The sequence below is a fragment of the Macrobrachium nipponense genome, chromosome 28 (assembly GCF_015104395.2).
Source record: "Macrobrachium nipponense isolate FS-2020 chromosome 28, ASM1510439v2, whole genome shotgun sequence".
Lineage (NCBI taxonomy): Eukaryota > Metazoa > Arthropoda > Malacostraca > Decapoda > Palaemonidae > Macrobrachium > Macrobrachium nipponense.
In genome coordinates, this window is record NC_087217.1 from 17,156,820 (window position 1) to 17,175,116 (window position 18,297).

General features: G+C 36.2%; 2 protein-coding genes across 2 annotated transcripts; one reads left to right on the top strand and one right to left on the bottom strand.

Moving 5' to 3' along the window:
* The first annotated feature begins 495 nt into the window (after nt 1-495).
* Nucleotides 496-5,072, top strand: LOC135201498 (actin-like). The gene is made up of 2 exons (XM_064230479.1): nt 496-511; nt 3,641-5,072. The coding sequence occupies exon 2, from the start codon at nt 3,673-3,675 to the stop codon at nt 4,804-4,806; it is 1,134 nt and encodes a 377-aa protein (XP_064086549.1). The 5' UTR covers nt 496-511; nt 3,641-3,672; the 3' UTR covers nt 4,807-5,072.
* Nucleotides 5,073-10,169: 5,097 nt separating this feature from the next.
* On the bottom strand, nt 10,170-13,265 carry LOC135201499 (actin-like). Its single transcript, XM_064230481.1, has 2 exons — nt 13,134-13,265; nt 10,170-11,443 (listed from the first exon to the last, which is right to left on the bottom strand). Exon 2 carries the CDS (start codon nt 11,413-11,415, stop codon nt 10,282-10,284), a length of 1,134 nt encoding a protein of 377 aa, XP_064086551.1. The 5' UTR covers nt 11,416-11,443; nt 13,134-13,265; the 3' UTR covers nt 10,170-10,281.
* Nucleotides 13,266-18,297: the final 5,032 nt, after the last annotated feature.

Below are 18,297 nucleotides of genomic sequence, written 5' to 3' on the forward strand. Positions count from 1 at the left end.
TTAAAAAATTCTTTCCTTTTTTTTATATTAAACAAAGTGCATTAAATACAGATGGCATGGGTAAAAATAAAGTAAATGCATTTATCAATGACAGGAAATTATCTGAAAATTAAAGACTAATATACAAAGCTGTTAGTAATATGCAGTATATTGGTCACCAAAATATACAAGAGCTCTAATACTCCGAACAAAGAAGAAATTCCTGAATCAATAAATACAGAAATATGAAACAAGATTTTTTAAGAACTGAATTATCCACTCAAGTGTAAGAGAAGCCATTTACTTACCGCACAAAGCCCGACTAAAAGGACCGCCCGAAGTATTGTGAATTCTGTGAGAATTCCTGACATTCCCTCGCCGTCGAAAACATATTTTTTTAAAACAAACATTGCGCGGGTGGACGAATCAGCAGGTCCCAGATGAAATCTTGGCCTGCACCATAGTCCTAATCCACTTGAGTATAAAAAGGAAGGCTGCTGCTTGACGGATTTAGTCCGAAGACTCGACCACGGTAAGCCGCAGTCCTCCAGTGGGGAGTTCCTGATGGTTTTAGTAAATTTAGTTCTCTGTGGTTTATGGGATTATCGGGACGGATCAGCTTCAGTCTCAGTCGATTGGAAAATACGATTACGTACTGAGGGCCGCTGCTCTTGCGTAATGGCTCTTATTCTCTAGAACATTGCTACATATTACAGAGAACGAGTCCGCAGATATTGAGAGTATTGTGGTGATGACGCATCAGGGGAAAAAAGTGAAATTACTTGTTTCTCATGAAGCATCTCAGTGGTTCCTGATCGGAGGTGCCTTACAAAGCTTCAGTGACCGGAACCTTTCGCTCTAAGACAGAAAATTGTTCTGGAATGAAGACCATCAACAGATTTTAATATATATATATATATATATATATATATATATATATATATATATATATATATATATATATCTATATTAATATATAATTTATATATATAGATATATATATATATATATATATAATATATATATATATGTATATCTAGTCTATAATATATTATTTATATATATATATATATATATATATATATATATATATATATATATATATATATATATATATATATTATATATAATATATATATATATATAAAATCTGTTGATGGTCTTCATTCCAGAACAATTTTCTGTCTTAGAGCGAAAGGTTCCGGTCACTGAAGCTTTGTAAGGCACCTCCGATCAGGAACCACTGAGATGCTTCATGAGAAACAAGTAATTTCACTTTTTTCCCCTGATGCGTCATCACCACAATACTCTCAATATCTGCGGATCGTTCTCGTTAATATGTAGCAATGTTCTAGAGATATATATATAATATATATATATAGATTATATATATATATATATATATATATATATTATATATATATATATATTTGGAAGACTTGATATGCCAAAAACGTTGTGATTTAATGGAAACCACGCTATTGTCATTTTAATAACAATTAAATTAATATTGCGGTGAATGATACTTTATTATTTCTCATATACTTACGCCCATTGACAATATTTCGAACAAGTGAAATCACATAGTCTCTTTATATATGAAAGTGAAAACATATTAGAAAATAGATTAAGAAATGCGAGTCAACACCTTGACTCCTTCTCCATCACTTGTCAGGCATTGTTGAGTGCCGACTGTATTCAACGATAAACATTATCACAAATGTATAAAGTTCTCGCCGTCCCAACGAGAGGAACATAGAAGAACCTTTTGAAATCCATCGAGAGATTAAATTCATCAACCGATTTCATGAGGAGGTTTTATATTACAACTGAGAAGTGTCATACAGTTATAATTTTTCCGTCATCTTTTACTTATCTAGAGCGGGATGTTACGTCAAGTAACCTATGAGTTTTATCATTAATGTAAAACAAGTAAAAAATGCCCCCGTTTCTTCAGTGCAATCGAGTTTTCTGTACAGCTTCGATGGTCTCAGTATAATGCTGTAAGAGCCGGGGCATATGAAAATTCCGGCGGTGGCGCCTGTCATGGTTAACTTCAATCTTAAATGAAACAAGGTTGTGGAAGATTTTCCCCTCAAGCAAAAATTGTAAACTTTATATTCCTAAGTTAGCGTAAATCAAAATGTGCTAAATTCTAAGGGAATATAGAGCATTGTTTCACCATCGAAAGTTAAAATAAGAGAGCAATATTTTATTAGAAATATTTAGCCTGTACTGTTTAACGTGCACATTAGTCACTTTTTACATTTTCTTTCTAACAAATGAATCATAAATACCCTATCCAAAAATTCCTGTATCTTTAACTCAACGCGAAACACCTTTTTCACACCTGTCTAGGCTTTTCCGTAGACCTTTCCTACAGCCCCCACAAGATCAACAACAACAACAACAAAATAGTTTCTAGGCTTACTCCCCGAGTAAGCAATAAACGCTACTAAGGCTAGAGTGCTGCAATTTGGTATGTTTCATGACTGGAAGGTGGATGATCAACGCACAAACTTGCAGCCCTCTAGCCTTAATCTGAAAGCGGGTAGAAAAGGCCATCTCAATGGTTTTCTTTTGCAGAAAACTAAAATGTAGTCACGCATTATTCCTAATTTGATATTGGTTAACTGGCGCAAACTTCGGTATTAAGATATTAAAGGGGGCCAGAAAATGTGTTCGTGAGACTTATCCATTAGGCCAACGTCTGCTATCTTTAATTACTATTTTATTTCAGCCGAGATTATTAAAGGCACCCCTCCACGACCGTTTAGATTTTATTAACCTTTTTTATTTTTCATTTTATTCTATTTCTTATTTCTGTAATCTCTAAACAGTTTTTAATTCATGAAGCAACTTGGTTTATCACTGAAGATTATCTAGCTGTAAAAAATACCCATTAGTAGAGCTAATAGCTTGCGGAGAGAGAGGGAAAGAGAGAGAGATAGATAAATTCAATGAACAGGCAAACTATGGACGCATGACTGGCGAATATACTTTACCGGAATAGTGTCACTATATTGCTTTAGCTGTAATTTATTACAGGGATCCTTCCAACGCTTATAACATTAATATTCGTACCTCAAAATTTCGTCAGGGAAGAATGTAATACACAGGAGTAATATTTCTGATTAAGCTTGCATCCAAATTAAAGGATTTTTAGAAGTAAAATTTCTGACCTCACAAATTACAATTCCCATTTGTAAATCATTAACACATTATAATTATAAAATTGCAGTCACGTAAAACTAGAATAAAATACACACTGGACTATAATAAGAAGTAACTAAAATTAAACCATATAATTCCCTTTGTCAAGATATTTCTTCGAACATTTGCATGCGAGTCAATGTTGCGTCAAACAAATGAAAGTAAAGAAAACTAAATGTCAAGGTACAATTTTCAATCTGATGCATTAGGTTTATTATTATTCATAAAACTTAGCTACATCGTTTTGTGTGGAAAGCAGTATCTACAGCTGACGTAAAATCTAAACATCTTGACAGTAATTTTACAGTATTTCACTCAAAGCAAGAAGTTATTTGCAATATTCTTATTGAATTGGGATGTAACAGAGTTCATATTTGCTCATCAAGAATCATATATTGAAAGACAGTTGCCATAGTCAAGATTATTGTTTTACTATTCTTATTATCAGGTTACTTCTCTACCCAGTAAACTACCTCCACCATGTGTGACGACGAAGATGCGGCGGTACTTGTCTGCGACAATGGCTCCGGTCTTGTCAAGGCTGGCTTTGCCGGTGATGACGCTCCTCGAGCTGTCTTCCCCTCCATCGTTGGCCGTGCCCGTCACCAGGGTGTGATGGTCGGTATGGGTCAGAAGGACGCCTACGTCGGTGATGAGGCCCAGAGCAAGAGAGGTATCCTCACCCTCAAGTACCCCATTGAGCATGGTATTATCACCAACTGGGATGACATGGAAAAAGTATGGTACCACACCTTCTATAATGAGCTCCGCGTTGCCCCTGAGGAATCCCCAACCATGCTTACTGAGGCTCCTCTTAACCCCAAGGCCAACCGTGAGAAGATGACTCAGATCATGTTCGAATCTTTCAACATGCCAGCGACTTACGTTTGCATCCAGGCTGTCCTGTCTCTCTATGCCTCTGGACGTACCACTGGTGAGGTCTGTGACTCTGGTGATGGTGTTACTCACATGGTTCCAGTATATGAAGGTTTTGCCCTTCCTCATGCCATCCTCCGTCTCGACTTGGCTGGTCGTGACATCACCAACTACTTGATGAAGATCATGACTGAGCGTGGCTACTCCTTCACTACCACCGCTGAGCGTGAGATCGTTCGTGACATCAAGGAGAAGCTTTGCTACATTGCCCTGGACTTCGAGAGTGAGATGAACACCGCGGCCGCCTCCTCCTCCATCGACAAGTCCTATGAACTTCCCGATGGTCAAGTCATCACCATCGGCAACGAGCGTTTCCGTGCTCCCGAGTCTCTGTTCCAGCCTTCCTTCCTTGGTATGGAATCTGCTGGTGTTCATGAGGTCGTCCACAACTCCGTCATGAGGTGCGACATCGACATCAGGAAGGACCTGTTGGCCAACATTGTCCTGTCAGGTGGTACCACCATGTATGCTGGTATCGCTGACAGGATGCAGAAGGAAATCACTGCACTTTCTCCATCCACCATCAAGATCAAAATTATCGCTCCTCCTGAGAGGAAGTACTCCGTCTGGATTGGTGGTTCCATCCTTGGTTCTCTGTCCACCTTCCAGGCCTTGTGGATCACCAAGGAGGAATATGACGAATCTGGACCTGGTATTGTGCACAGGAAGTGCTTCTGAAGAATTAGTGCTCTAACATGGTTCTTTGTAACTCTTTAAAAGAATTTTCATTCCAACAGTATCCCTTGTTACAGTAAATTTGGTAAAAATATTGAAACGTAACAGTATGATGTACATCACTTGTTACAGTGCATTACTATAATGAATTCAATTCTTATTATTGAAGATGGATAGAAATGGGTAAAACCTACACAACAGTATTATCTGTATTTCACTGAAAATTATTTATTGTTATAAAACGAATTTATAAACTTCTCTATGTAGCATATAGAGTTTCCTTTTACATGCAAGTTTTACAGGTACACAAAAGGCAGTAGCTCTTCAGTATCATACGAAGTATCATTTTTATTAAGTAGCCTATACAAAGAATCATTTCTACAAAATAGACTACTTTTATATATGTGAATAGTGTAAAAGACAGAAGCCCTTCAATGTTATACGAAGAATGATTTTCATAACATGAGTTACCTTCCAGTTATATATGTAATGAACTGTGTAGATTATATGGACGCTTGATCTAATTATCATCTCAGTTGAAGGTGGTACCAAGAAGTGCAAACCTTCCGATTCTCGATTAGTATCTTAGGGATGCAGTTGCTATCCCGTAGCCCTCTTTTACACTGGTTACTACCAAGCACAGTCAACTAACTACCATGCCTATAATTTACTATTTAGGCCAACTACGGAGTAATGAAATTTTCTGAAGATGTACACTTAAGGATTCTGAGAGAAAGCCTGTTTCCTATTTAAAAATATATTGCTCACACTGCAAATACCTGACCACTCAAAAGGATATCAGCGTAAAAGTTACATTTTTCAAAAAAACTTTATCAAGGATGACATATCTAAAACACACCATCATCTGATTTACCTAAAGACATATTTATCATTACTTATAATCAGTTATGGATAATTACTCTGAATTTCAATTACGCCTTTACAAGGGCATCTCATTCTATATCACAGAGGCAATTACCTGGGAAAAGAGTTTCTTTCTTATTTTTAAAAGATTTACAATACCCATATATAGAAACAAGGCACGCTATACTTACAAAGGTAACCAACCCACTGAGCTGATTAACAGCTCTCCTAGGGCTGGCTCGAAGGATTAGATATTTTTATGTGGCTAGGAACCAATTGGTTACTTAGCAACGGGACCTACAACCTATTGTGAACTGGGTTGGGTCTATGGCATTTGTGAAAATCAACTTTGAAAAATACTCTAGAATCTCGACATTTTGATTACCTGACAGTCCTCTTCCATTTCCGACGTTTAATGGCAGGGTGTAAGTTGGTTTGTCTGACAATCCAAAATATAGTTTTCAAAAGTCATATTCACACATGAATTTCCCTGAAATTTCATGGATGTTAAACTAAGCAAAACAAGAGTTGACGAGATTTTGAGATCAATTCCGACCCAAGTGAGCGGTCGAATTTTTCTTTATTATGATAACTGATAACAAGTTTTGATATAGTATAAGTAGCACTTAGTATCCTGGAAAATTTTTGACATTAAAAAGTATGCCTTATCAAAGGCATGAAATATAGTGCTACGCATGCCTATCATGAAAATAACTTCCCCGCTCGCTACAGAAAAAGTTTAAAAGAATTGAAGAATGATAATAGCTTACACATTACCAAGGCTGATAAATCCAATAGCTTAGGGGTTCTTGACAAAACTGACTACATATCACGCATGCATACTTTACTAGAGGATGAAATAACTTACAAAAAACTCGCAAAAAATCCGTTGGACCAAGTAATAAAAAACTTCAATATCAATATCAAACAAATTCTTATAAAGATAAAAAAGAACTTTTGTGTAAGTTAACTGTAGTGTCCCTCATTACCTTATTTACATGGCCCAGTCAAAACTCATAAGGAAAACAAACCTATGCGCCCAATTATTAGTACTGTAGGATCAATTGCTTATAAACTATCTAAATATCTTACTAAATTGTTATCCCCGCTACTAGGAACTGTATCTAATTCACATATCCGGAATTCTCTTGATCTTGTGGAAAAATTAAATAACATTGTGCTAAACCCTCGCGATATCCTTGTCAGTTTTGATGTATGTTCTTTGTTTACAAAAGTCCCTATTGACTCTGTGCTAGAATATTTAAGTAATGAACTTGTACTGCATGAATTGCCTATGTCCGTTAGTCACATAATTTCCTTGATTAAGTTATGTATTTGTGATTGCAGATTTATTTTTAATGGAGAATATTACCAACAAATATTTGGTATGGCCATGGGTAACCCTTTATCACCTCTCCTTTCAAACTTATATATGGAATTTTTAGAGAGACAACACCTCCCGATTATCACACTTGTCCCCTTAAAATGGTACCGATATGTCGATGATATCTTAGTAGTCTTACCTGTTGGTATCGATGTAAATGATTTACTGTCTAAATTGAATAATTTAGTGCCATCCATAAAATTCACTGTTGAAATCGAAAATAACAATGTCATCCCTTTCCTAGATGTATTAATACATAGAGAATCTTTCCAATGCAAATTCAGTATTTATAGAAAACCCACAAATAATTTAACATATGTACGTTTTTATTCTGGACACCATCTTAATATTAAAATAAAATTTTTTCTTCTATGTTTCTACGCGCTTTGCGTATCACGAGTCCACAATATCTTGACCAAGAAATAGAATACATAAAAAAGATAGGAAACGATCTCTGCTACCCACCTCATTTAATTGATTTATGTTATCAAAAATCTCACAAAAAGTTTTATTGTGTTGCTATTAATGAAAAAGAAATGCCTAAAAATGTACTTCGCTTACCTTACTTTCGTGGATTTGAAACCATAAAATCAATATTTAAATCGTTTAATGTTAACAATACCATTACAGATATGCTAATTAAGAATAGTCCCGTAACAAATAACATCATTTACAAAATTCCTTATAAGGATTGCGCATCGTTTTACGTTGGTCAGTCAAGTAAAAATTTATGTGTACATATTAAGCAGCATATGTATTCAGTTAGAACAACCCAGACTTCAAATGCACTGTTTATCCATCTGAGTGAAAAATCTCATTGTATTAATTGGGGTGATACCTCGGTAATTGCTAGATCTAATGATTATGTTTCAAGAAATTTACTGGAATCGGCAATTATACAAATCACTAATAAAAACAACCTAAATCTTAGTCTGGGAATGTAGCATTTGGACCCATATATTTGTAAGATGTTTATGAAGGACCTTAAAATAAATGAACTACTAATAAATTAGTCCCACGTGTCTATAGTTATTATTTCTCTCTCTCTCTCTCTGGTTCGATATTCTCTCTCCCTCTTTCTCTTGCTCGATATATATATTTATATATATTCTATCGTCTTTTCATTAAAAATAATTTTTTGGGAAAATTTGTGTAAATTTCATATTAAATTGTATATGCTTCCGTGTTTTTTCAAAATGTACTGTTTTCTAGAAGAAAACAGTACATATATATATATATATATATATATATATATATATATATATATATATATATATATATTATATACACTGTACATAACTGTTTAAAGTTAGCACTAAGATAAAAGCTAATATTTCAGATTCGGAAATGTTAAGTAAGCATGCCATTAAAGATTATTCATGACAATCCGTAAAAGACAGAAACGGATGATCAAGTTTACTTTATAATGATAAAGTGCGAATAGAGCACTCATGGAGAGCAAGCTCAAAAGACCACTGATTCACTATACAAGCTAGAGCGTCATAGAAGGACCATTTATGGAAAATGAAACATCGAAGTGAGAGTACTATAGTATCATCTAAGTAAAAATAGCAATCAAAATACACAACAAACAGTGGTGTTATAAGGAAGCTATTTCTGGACGTATTTAATTACATTGCATCAAAATAATGGTTATTTATTGGATGAATTTCAGTCCGTCCTAACAAGTCTACGGTTATGCAAACCCAAATTTAAGTTCAACGCTAAGCATGATTAAAGTACACCTGTCACATGTTCTGATTGAAATTTATTAACACTTCAAAGACAACTGTTCCTTAATTCAGAGTATTTCCATCATGTTTGTTGTTACAGTAGCCTCCTTCAATTCTGGATGTGAAATGAAAGTAAAATAAACTCTTCAGAGCAGATATTTACTCACAAAATTAGGAAAGATGCTATCAGTTCCAACCACATGGAACATGGGGATACGTTTTGGAAAAGTAGTAAAGGCCCAAATGTCTTGAAAATAACAAGTAAGTAATTAAAATTAAAACGTAGTAAAGGCCCTAATGTCTTGAAAATAACAAGTAACTAATTAAAAGTGGTAATGAGTAAGTGGGTGAAAAGTGTTGGAGTATTTATCAATACCTCACCGCTAATCGTCCACCACGTCTCTTTTCAAGAAGACTAGACCTGTACTCTGTTTTTTTTTTTTCCATCTGTCCATCCGCCTGCGGTGTTTGCGCATGGTAACACTGCGTCCCAGGCTTTAAATAATATCCTATTTTGAATATTAACGGTGTATTTCGCATACAGTAAATTATTAAAACACTTTTCAGTTGCAAATGTTCACCCAGATATCCTTTTATTTACCTAAAACTTACACATAGCGTAACTATCTAAAGCCCGGGACGCAGTGTTACCATGCGAAAACACCACAGGAAAAAACAGAGTATAGTTATTGGTTGTCTCTTTCAGTGAAAGACAAAATTCTAGGGTCTTGCTATTTCACGTAGTAATGTCCCAATTAATATCTGGACTGCAGGATTTGATATTAAAAGCAAATAAAAGAAATATAAAAGGTCGAAATCCACAAGTAAGAGTTCACAAAGTACATAAAACTTTAAACTTAAGCAAATAAGCCAAACCTTTTGCGATGTAATTCTTTACGTACCAGTTTAGCTTGATATTATGCCTTTTTTTTATAAGTTTGAAATAAAACTTTTCACTCACAAGGGTAAATCGAATTACTGAAATCCCTGAGATAATTAAGAGGTTCGGCTACGTAAATTAAGATGAAATACAACAGCAGTTTTCAATTATCACTGAAAAGAGACCTATTAGACACTCGAGCAACATATCCTTCTCTATTAAATATTTGCAAGATCATACGATTACAATTCCTGCAAAAAAAATCTGACGAATCTGAGCAAATAACCTTTTATATATTAATAAGATCTCTCTGTATATCAATATGAAGTACACCTTCGTAAGAACCTTGGAGGTGATTATTCAAAATATAAAAGGCTGTTTAATACTCAACTACAATGTTGCCTTCAACATGAAGTTTCCTAAACAATTACAGTTCATTAACATATCTGCAAGTACGAAAGTCACCAGGAAGCATAAATTGGTGTAATAATCAATACAGACAAGATTTTACGATATAAATGTTTATTAGAGAAATTATGACAGGAACATCATGGTCTCACGGAGTGAAGTTATCGTTGTATATGGAATATAAAAACATGAATGAGTATGCAATATGCTTAGAAGCACTTGCGGTGGACAATGCCAGGGCCAGACTCATCATATTCCTCCTTGGTGATCCACAAGGCTTGGAAAGTGGACAGAGAACCAAGGATGGAACCACCGATCCAGACGGAGTACTTCCTCTCAGGGGGAGCAATGATCTTGATCTTAATGGTGGATGGAGAGAGAGCAGTGATTTCCTTCTGCATCCTGTCAGCAATACCAGCGTACATGGTGGTACCACCAGACATGACAATGTTGGCCAACAGATCCTTCCTGATGTCGATGTCGCACCTCATGACAGAGTTGTGGACGACCTCATGAACACCAGCAGATTCCATACCAAGGAAGGAAGGCTGGAAAATAGCCTCGGGAGCACGGAAACGCTCGTTGCCGATGGTGATGACCTGACCGTCAGGAAGTTCATAAGATTTGTCGATGGAGGAAGAGGCGGCAGCAGTGTTCATCTCACTCTCGAAGTCCAGGGCTATGTAGCAGAGCTTCTCCTTGATGTCACGAACGATCTCACGCTCGGCGGTGGTGGTGAAGGAGTAGCCACGCTCAGTCATGATCTTCATCAAGTAGTTGGTGATGTCACGACCAGCCAAGTCCAGACGGAGGATGGCATGGGGAAGGGCGAAACCTTCATAGACGGGAACCATGTGGGAGACACCATCACCAGAGTCGCAAACCTCACCAGTGGTACGGCCAGAGGCGTAGAGGGACAAGACAGCCTGGATGCAAATGTAAGTGGCAGGCATGTTGAAGGATTCGAACATGATCTGGACCATCTTCTCGCGGTTGGCCTTAGGGTTCAGAGGAGCTTCAGTAAGCATGGTGGGGCACTCCTCAGGGGCAACACGGAGTTCGTTGTAGAAGGTGTGGTACCAGACTTTCTCCATGTCGTCCCAGTTGGTGATGATACCGTGCTCGATGGGGTACTTCAGGGTGAGGATACCTCTCTTGCTCTGGGCCTCATCGCCGACGTAGGCGTCCTTCTGACCCATACCGACCATCACACCCTGGTGACGGGCGCGGCCAACGATGGAGGGGAAGACAGCTCGGGGAGCGTCATCACCGGCAAAGCCAGCCTTGACCAGACCGGAGCCATTGTCGCAGATGAGGGTCGATGCCTCTTCGTCGTCACACATGGTGGTGGTTTTTTGAGTTTAGTGATGCCTGTATGAAAAGAAAACGATATCTGTCACAGATCACAAACAACTCTGCAAAGGTTGTCCCTTATACGTATATAATATTCTTTTCTACATTTCTACATTTGCCACTAAACTAGAAATACAAAAGCAAAAGAGAGAGAGAGAGAGAGAGAGAGAGAGAGAGAGAGAGAAATAAAACAAAGTTATATTCTTTACACAAAGTTGTGTGGAGGTTTTTTTTGAGTCTAGTGATGCCTGTAAGAAAAGAAAACGATATCTGTCACATATCACAAACAACTCTGCAAAGGTTGTCCCTTATCAGTATATAATATTCTTTTCTACATTTCTACATTTACCACTAAACCAGAAATACATATGCATGACAGAGAGAGAGAGAGAGAGAGAGAGAGAGAGAGAGAGAGAGAGAGAGAGAGAGAGAGAGAGAGAGAGAGAGAGAGGACAAAGTTAGATCCTTTGCACAAAATTGTGTCTATTGTCTTAGTTAACGGTTAAGACTGATTCTGTTAAGTTGTTCTGTACAAGCACTTGCTAATTTCCACAAAAAATTGCAGATTCTTTATTTCCAAAGCGAATCGGTTAAAATGAATTAAAGTAATTGCAGACAGTATAGGAAGGAAGGCCAGTTCTTTATGGCCATTCACTTGAGTTACTAGTGTGCGACCGCATCTGGTTGCTATAACCAATTTTAGTTTGGGGGCTGAATGCTATAAAAAATATCTCGGGGGAGGAGTTATTTAAAAAAATTAAAGGTATAATTCTGAAGGCAATTATATATCAAAGCAACTATGACCTGGCAACGAACGTCGTATGTTTAAATGCCTAACCCTCATTAAAATTATCCATTTTCTTCATTCAAGAAATGATAGCCTCTTTTTTTCTTTTAGCGCGGAACAACTCTTAAGTCTTTTTTTGCCTGACCATCAGCCCTTGTCTTTGCGAAATTGAATACAAATAGGAGTATAAATAAAGTATATGTAAATAACAAACACATCTAGTTTTAAAATAGCTCGCTATATAAAATGCGGAAATATGATTCCAAGGCTCAACCAGTCCAGTTAAAGTTCTTTGATATATTCTACTTGACTTTTCTAGCGCTCGCTGTACAATGAAAGATTAATAGCATGCATAATATGCACCTCATTTTCTTTTATATAAAAGACAAATACTTTTCATCGCTCTACTGCCGTTGATGAGATATAAAATTTTAATATAATTTTTCAAATTCATTTCCCCCGAACTCAAAGAAAAAGCGCATATTAGTTTGGAGAAATAAGTGGAAATTTTATCAAAACTAAACGAATGTTTTAAGAATCCCCAGATTTTATCTGAAACTTCCCATAATGATAAAGGAGTATGTAGCAAGCTAATAGATTTTAGTATAAAAAAAATTATGAATTTGACTATGCAATATAACTCAACGTTTCCTTATGTATTTTGTACTTTTATATCACTTATTTCATTATCATATTTTCAACATAACTCTTTTTCGTAGAGCAAAGGACCTTCACTCAGGACAACTCAACAAATCAGAGTAAGAAATCACGGCGCCTTCGTTCCACTGATAAACCATTAGTGAATCACTATGCGCAGAAGTCACTTGCCTCCTCACTTGCTTGCAAAAAGATCTAAATGTTCAAATCTAATATTTATCGACTGAGAAACGTCGAAATACGTCTCCCTAGAGTTCACCTTACCCTGCCAGAGTCCTGTGAAGACTAAGACAGAAGATGCCGATTTGCTTTTATATACGGCTTCCAAGAGCACGCCCTCGCCAAATCAATAACAACAACAACGAAACTAAGACGAATTGAATCCCTAAAACCCATGCATAGTGTCTTTGGATGGAGAATCTAGGGAATGAGAATCGCCAGAATATCTCTTTTAAACTCTCGCCAAGCATCGCGCTTCCCGGCTTGTAACTTCCTCACGTTAAGAAACCTCGAGAACAATTGGCTGCCGGATTAGATGTGATAAGAACGTAAATCTTCCCGGACATACTTGGCATTGAATGCACCAACAAACATTTAAACTAAATGTTTAACAGAGTTATCATGAATAGGTAAATTTCTAAAAAAAGACCTTATCCCGTATATATATATATTAATATATATAGATATATATATATTATATATATATATATATATATAAGTCATATCACATTTCCGTGATTCATATACATATATCGAGCTACAATGTCCTTTAATATCTAATTCGCTCTACCTCGGAATTAATATATTTTCATATATGCTTAACCGAAGGGGAATTTTTTCTCGATAATAGATTTGCCTGGACCAGGGCGCGAACCTATGGATCCTTTCAAACCAGGAACGTCAGTGAAGCTTTTCCTACTACACCACCTCTCGCGGTGGTGTAGTAGGAAAAGCTTCACTGACGTTCCTGGGTTTGAAAGGATCCATAGGTTCGCGCCCTGGTCCAGGAAAATCTATTATCGAGAAAAAATTCCCCTTCGGTTAAGCATATATGAAAATATATCAATTCCGAGGTAGAGCGAATTAGATATTAAAGGACATTGTAGCTCGATATATATATATATATATAATATATATATATATATATATATATCTATATATATATATATATATATATATATATATATATATATATACTCTTTTACCGTGGTGAACATTCTGTCCCTAAGCAGATAGCATAAGGTTACATTAACACTGGTTTTTGATGTTGTCTGGTGGTCTTCTTTGTTGATCTTCATGCTTTTATAGAGTCTATTTGTATCACGTATCACGTTTGCTACACAACAAGGCGAAATTTAGCACTGTTTCGTGTCTTAGTACGTGGATGGATCACCGTCAATAAATACTGGACAAATACAAACTTGTCGAGTCGCTGATCCCTCGATCAGAGTACTTAAGCAATGAGATTCAGACATCCTTGGCGAAGGAAGACCAGTTTCTACTGGTTCCATTTGTGATAGCTTGCTTTTTTAGTCGAAGAATTTTAGGTAAATCGACCTAACTAATTTGCAGGAATTTCACACTTGGCACAGTTATACATTGACCCATATTTATTAAAATATTAAAAGTCCTTATATATTGAAGCTGTTCTCTAGTCGCTATATTGGAAAATGCTGCCGATTTTCGTATATTCGTCTTTATCTTCGAAACCGTTTTAGTTACAAAAAATGTGCAACAATTACGAAATAATCCTCATAAAAAATAACATTTATATTGCAGTAAGATTTTTTGTATGATGAAAAATAAAAAAATTACCGCGGATACTTTATTTTCCCCATATGCTTGATCGCAAAAGTCACAATTACTAGGTTATACAGGAAAGATTAATAACATTTTGGAAACTAAAATACATTTATGTGAAATTACCAACTTCATGAAATATTTGTAGTTATTTTTAACGTTTATAGGAACTTCTGACAGTATATGAAAATGATAATAGACAATATCTACTTCAAATTAAATCAAACTTCAATTCAATTTGGCTTAAGCAATTCCAAGTTGAAAAATTGTCTGATTTACCAGAAACACTTACCTTCTAGATCACATCACAATACACAGTGAATATTAACCAATGCATATCTTTAAGAGGTTAGAGAATATTTTGATAATACTTGAAGATCATGTTCATCTACAAAAGCATTATCAATACAATCTGATTCTGTTCTTTATATGCAATACTTATGACATATTTTTCTAATTTCCCAGTAATATAGTACATTACACTTACATCACATCACAGTTGGCAACGAATAGTTTCTAATATTAAACTATCCTATGAATATGAAAAGTGCTTTACACATTTCCATGCAGGTTATTTAAGTTTTCCAGCTCAGTACTCTGGTTCTTTTAAAAGTATTTCTACTGAGTTTTCACAATTACTTCCTTGACACTTTCCAAACATCTCTGAGCAGTGTATACCGAACTGTGCACATTTGCTCCTATTGTTGCATGCAACCTTACAATTGCACGAAACCTGGTTCGGAAGTTTCTCATGAGCCGCTTCTCTGGTTGTGGGGACAGATTTCAGCGATTTTTCTATCATGACCAACACTACTTTGTTGGATGCAGCAGGAGACAGTTTCCAAGTCAATCCTTTGCGTGCAAGTCCACTTTGTAGGTGTGATGTTCTGCAGCTGTTATGGCTGGGGCTATAGGGGACAGGTGAAGAGATGTACTTCATTTTTTCTTTGCAATAATTCTATTATACAAGAAATATCTGAGCTCATTCAATGACTTTCATTTAGACCCATATCATTTAAGGATATACTTTTCATCGGCATCTTTTATAGTATCCCTACTGGCATCCTTCTGATTGAATATTTCCATTTGTTCTCGCAAAACCTGATTATTTTGCAGAAGCCTAAGTGCTTTAATTTTACCTTTTTTGTAAAGTGCAGATGCCGTGGCATAAACAAAAAGCAAATGTCACAGCTTTCACCCATATGTGCTTTCTCTGCCTGAATGTTGTACAATTTTTGAGTGCTACCTGATTTTCCTGGTTTAAAAAACTTTTTGACAATATCTTTATTTCCTACAGCGCAAGCAAATCAGTATCTTACCCAACAAAAACTGGATATTTGTTTTAGCGTGATCAAGAGCAACTGTGATCATAGCAGCATCTGCATCATTTTCTTCTTGAAGAACTGAATAAGTTTTATTTTTTTTAAGCATAACAGTATCAATTACAGCGCGTTTGTCTCCTTGGTTTGATTGAAAATCGGACTGTGGAATAGTAGCTTATGCAATTTTAGCAAATATTATGCGTTTTCAAGTTCTCTTTGCTGCTGGCGCTATTGCTCAAATGTTTTAGTAGTTTTCTATCTATCTCTCTCTCTCTCTGGATGCCCATCAAAAAGTACACTGCAGCGTTTTCCGTAATGTCTCTCAACATAGCTTACATACAAATACAGTACCTGACCAAATGTTGCTGATTTTGGCCAAGGAACTGAGTGAAGAAGAATCCCACCATTTAGAACATAATATGGGGTATAAAGTAACAATAAAGTATCAAGTATCTTTCTGGGAGCAAAAGGCATTAAAAACAAGACTTAATTAACTGTGAGGAATCTAATATTGATGAAGGTACGTACACTTGCTATCTCATACTCGAAGTACTCCTTTATTTCTGTTTTACTAAGATCCAGGCATAACATTAGTTCTTGTTGGAAGTTCAATGTCACATTTTATGATGCACCTTTATTCTGCCCGATGTTGGTTTAGACAGGAATAACTTTCCTCTTTCGCCGCAGGTGAACATCACAAGAGTTAATTCCTGAAAGTGAACTGATGGCTTCTTTTCCTATTCCCAGGGCTCTATCGCATGTTACTGTTTGGTCGGCTACCAGCCCATTTGAGATACTCCAGATACTCCAGATTGTGTGTTCATCAGGACATTGTTTACATTGACTCAAGTAAAGACTGATGAAGACTCAGATTCTCAAATCCAATTTAAGCTTATAACACCCAACCCTGTAGAGGTGAAAATGTTACTCCCCGACCTCGAGTAAGTCCACCTATTTGAAGTTACGCATCAAGATCTGCAAAGTAACTATCTCTTGCAAATATTTGAAAATCAAGAGCTGACATTTATAATGTAAATCCTCCATCAAATGTAAATAAAGATGAGCACATTAAGCAGAGTAAGTGTCCGGCACTGTGAAAATAGGGCATCGCCTTTTATACTACTGCAATAAGCAATTTCCAATTACCAGTTCGTTCTGTTTTAATAAAATGCAAGGTAAGTAAAACTTTTTGAAAATATTGCAGCGATAATTTTGGGGTCCTACCAAACGTTTCAAGATCTTATTTGAACTTTTCAAACAAGTCAGTGTATTCATTCAGAGCAATAATAATTATCCCAATATCAAGTGGTACAAACACCAACCTGAAGGAGAGATAGAAAACTATCAAGCTAAGATTCTCTGGTACTATGGTACCAGAACAGATATGATGATACGTGCCAATAGACCAGACGTGACGATGATTGACAAAATCAAGAAGAAAGTATCACCCATTCATGTCGCAATGCCCTCGGATACCAGAGTAGAAGAGAAAAAAGAGAAAAGATTGATAAGTATCAAGACCTGATAATAAAATAAGGACATAGTATATGCCAGAGGAAATTGTACCCACAATCATAGGAATAATTGGCACGATCCCAAGATCGCTGAAAAGGAACCTGGAAAAACTACATGCCGAAGTGGCTCCAGGACTCATGAGGAAGTGTACTCCTAAGGAACCAGGATGCAACCCGGGACCGCACACCATAAAAACCACCCAGTCGAATAGGATGACTGTGATAGACAAAAAAAATATAAATTAATAGATAATAAATAAATAAATAAATAAAAATTAATGATAATTATTATTATTATTATTATTATTATTATTATTATTTTTTTTTTTTTGCTCATCACAGTCCTCTAATTCGACTGGGTGGTATTTATAGTGTGGGGTTCCGGGTTGCATCCTGCCTCCTTAGGAGTCCATCACTTTTCTTACTATGTGTGCCGTTTCTAGGATCACACACTTCTGCATGAGACCTGGAGCTACTTCAGCCTCTAGTTTTTCTAGATTCCTTTTAGGGATCTTTGGGATCGTGCCTAGTGCTCCTATGATTATGGGTACGATTTCCACTGGCATATCCCATATCCTTCTTATTTCTATTTTCAGATCTTGATACTTCATCCATTTTTTCCCTCTCTTTCTCTTCAACTCTGGTGTCCCATGGTATTGCGACATCAATGAGTGATACTTTCTTCTTGATTTTGTCAATCAACGTCACGTCTGGTCTATTTGCACGTATCACCCTATCCGTTCTGATACCATAGTCCCAGAGGATCTTTGCGTGATCGTTTTCTATCACTCC

Excerpts from the sequence above, each read along its gene's own strand:
- LOC135201499 (XM_064230481.1), bottom strand. The coding sequence starts at position 11,415 with ATGTGTGACGACGAAGAGGCATCGACCCTCATCTGCGACAATGGCTCC.
- LOC135201498 (XM_064230479.1), top strand. The coding sequence starts at position 3,673 with ATGTGTGACGACGAAGATGCGGCGGTACTTGTCTGCGACAATGGCTCC.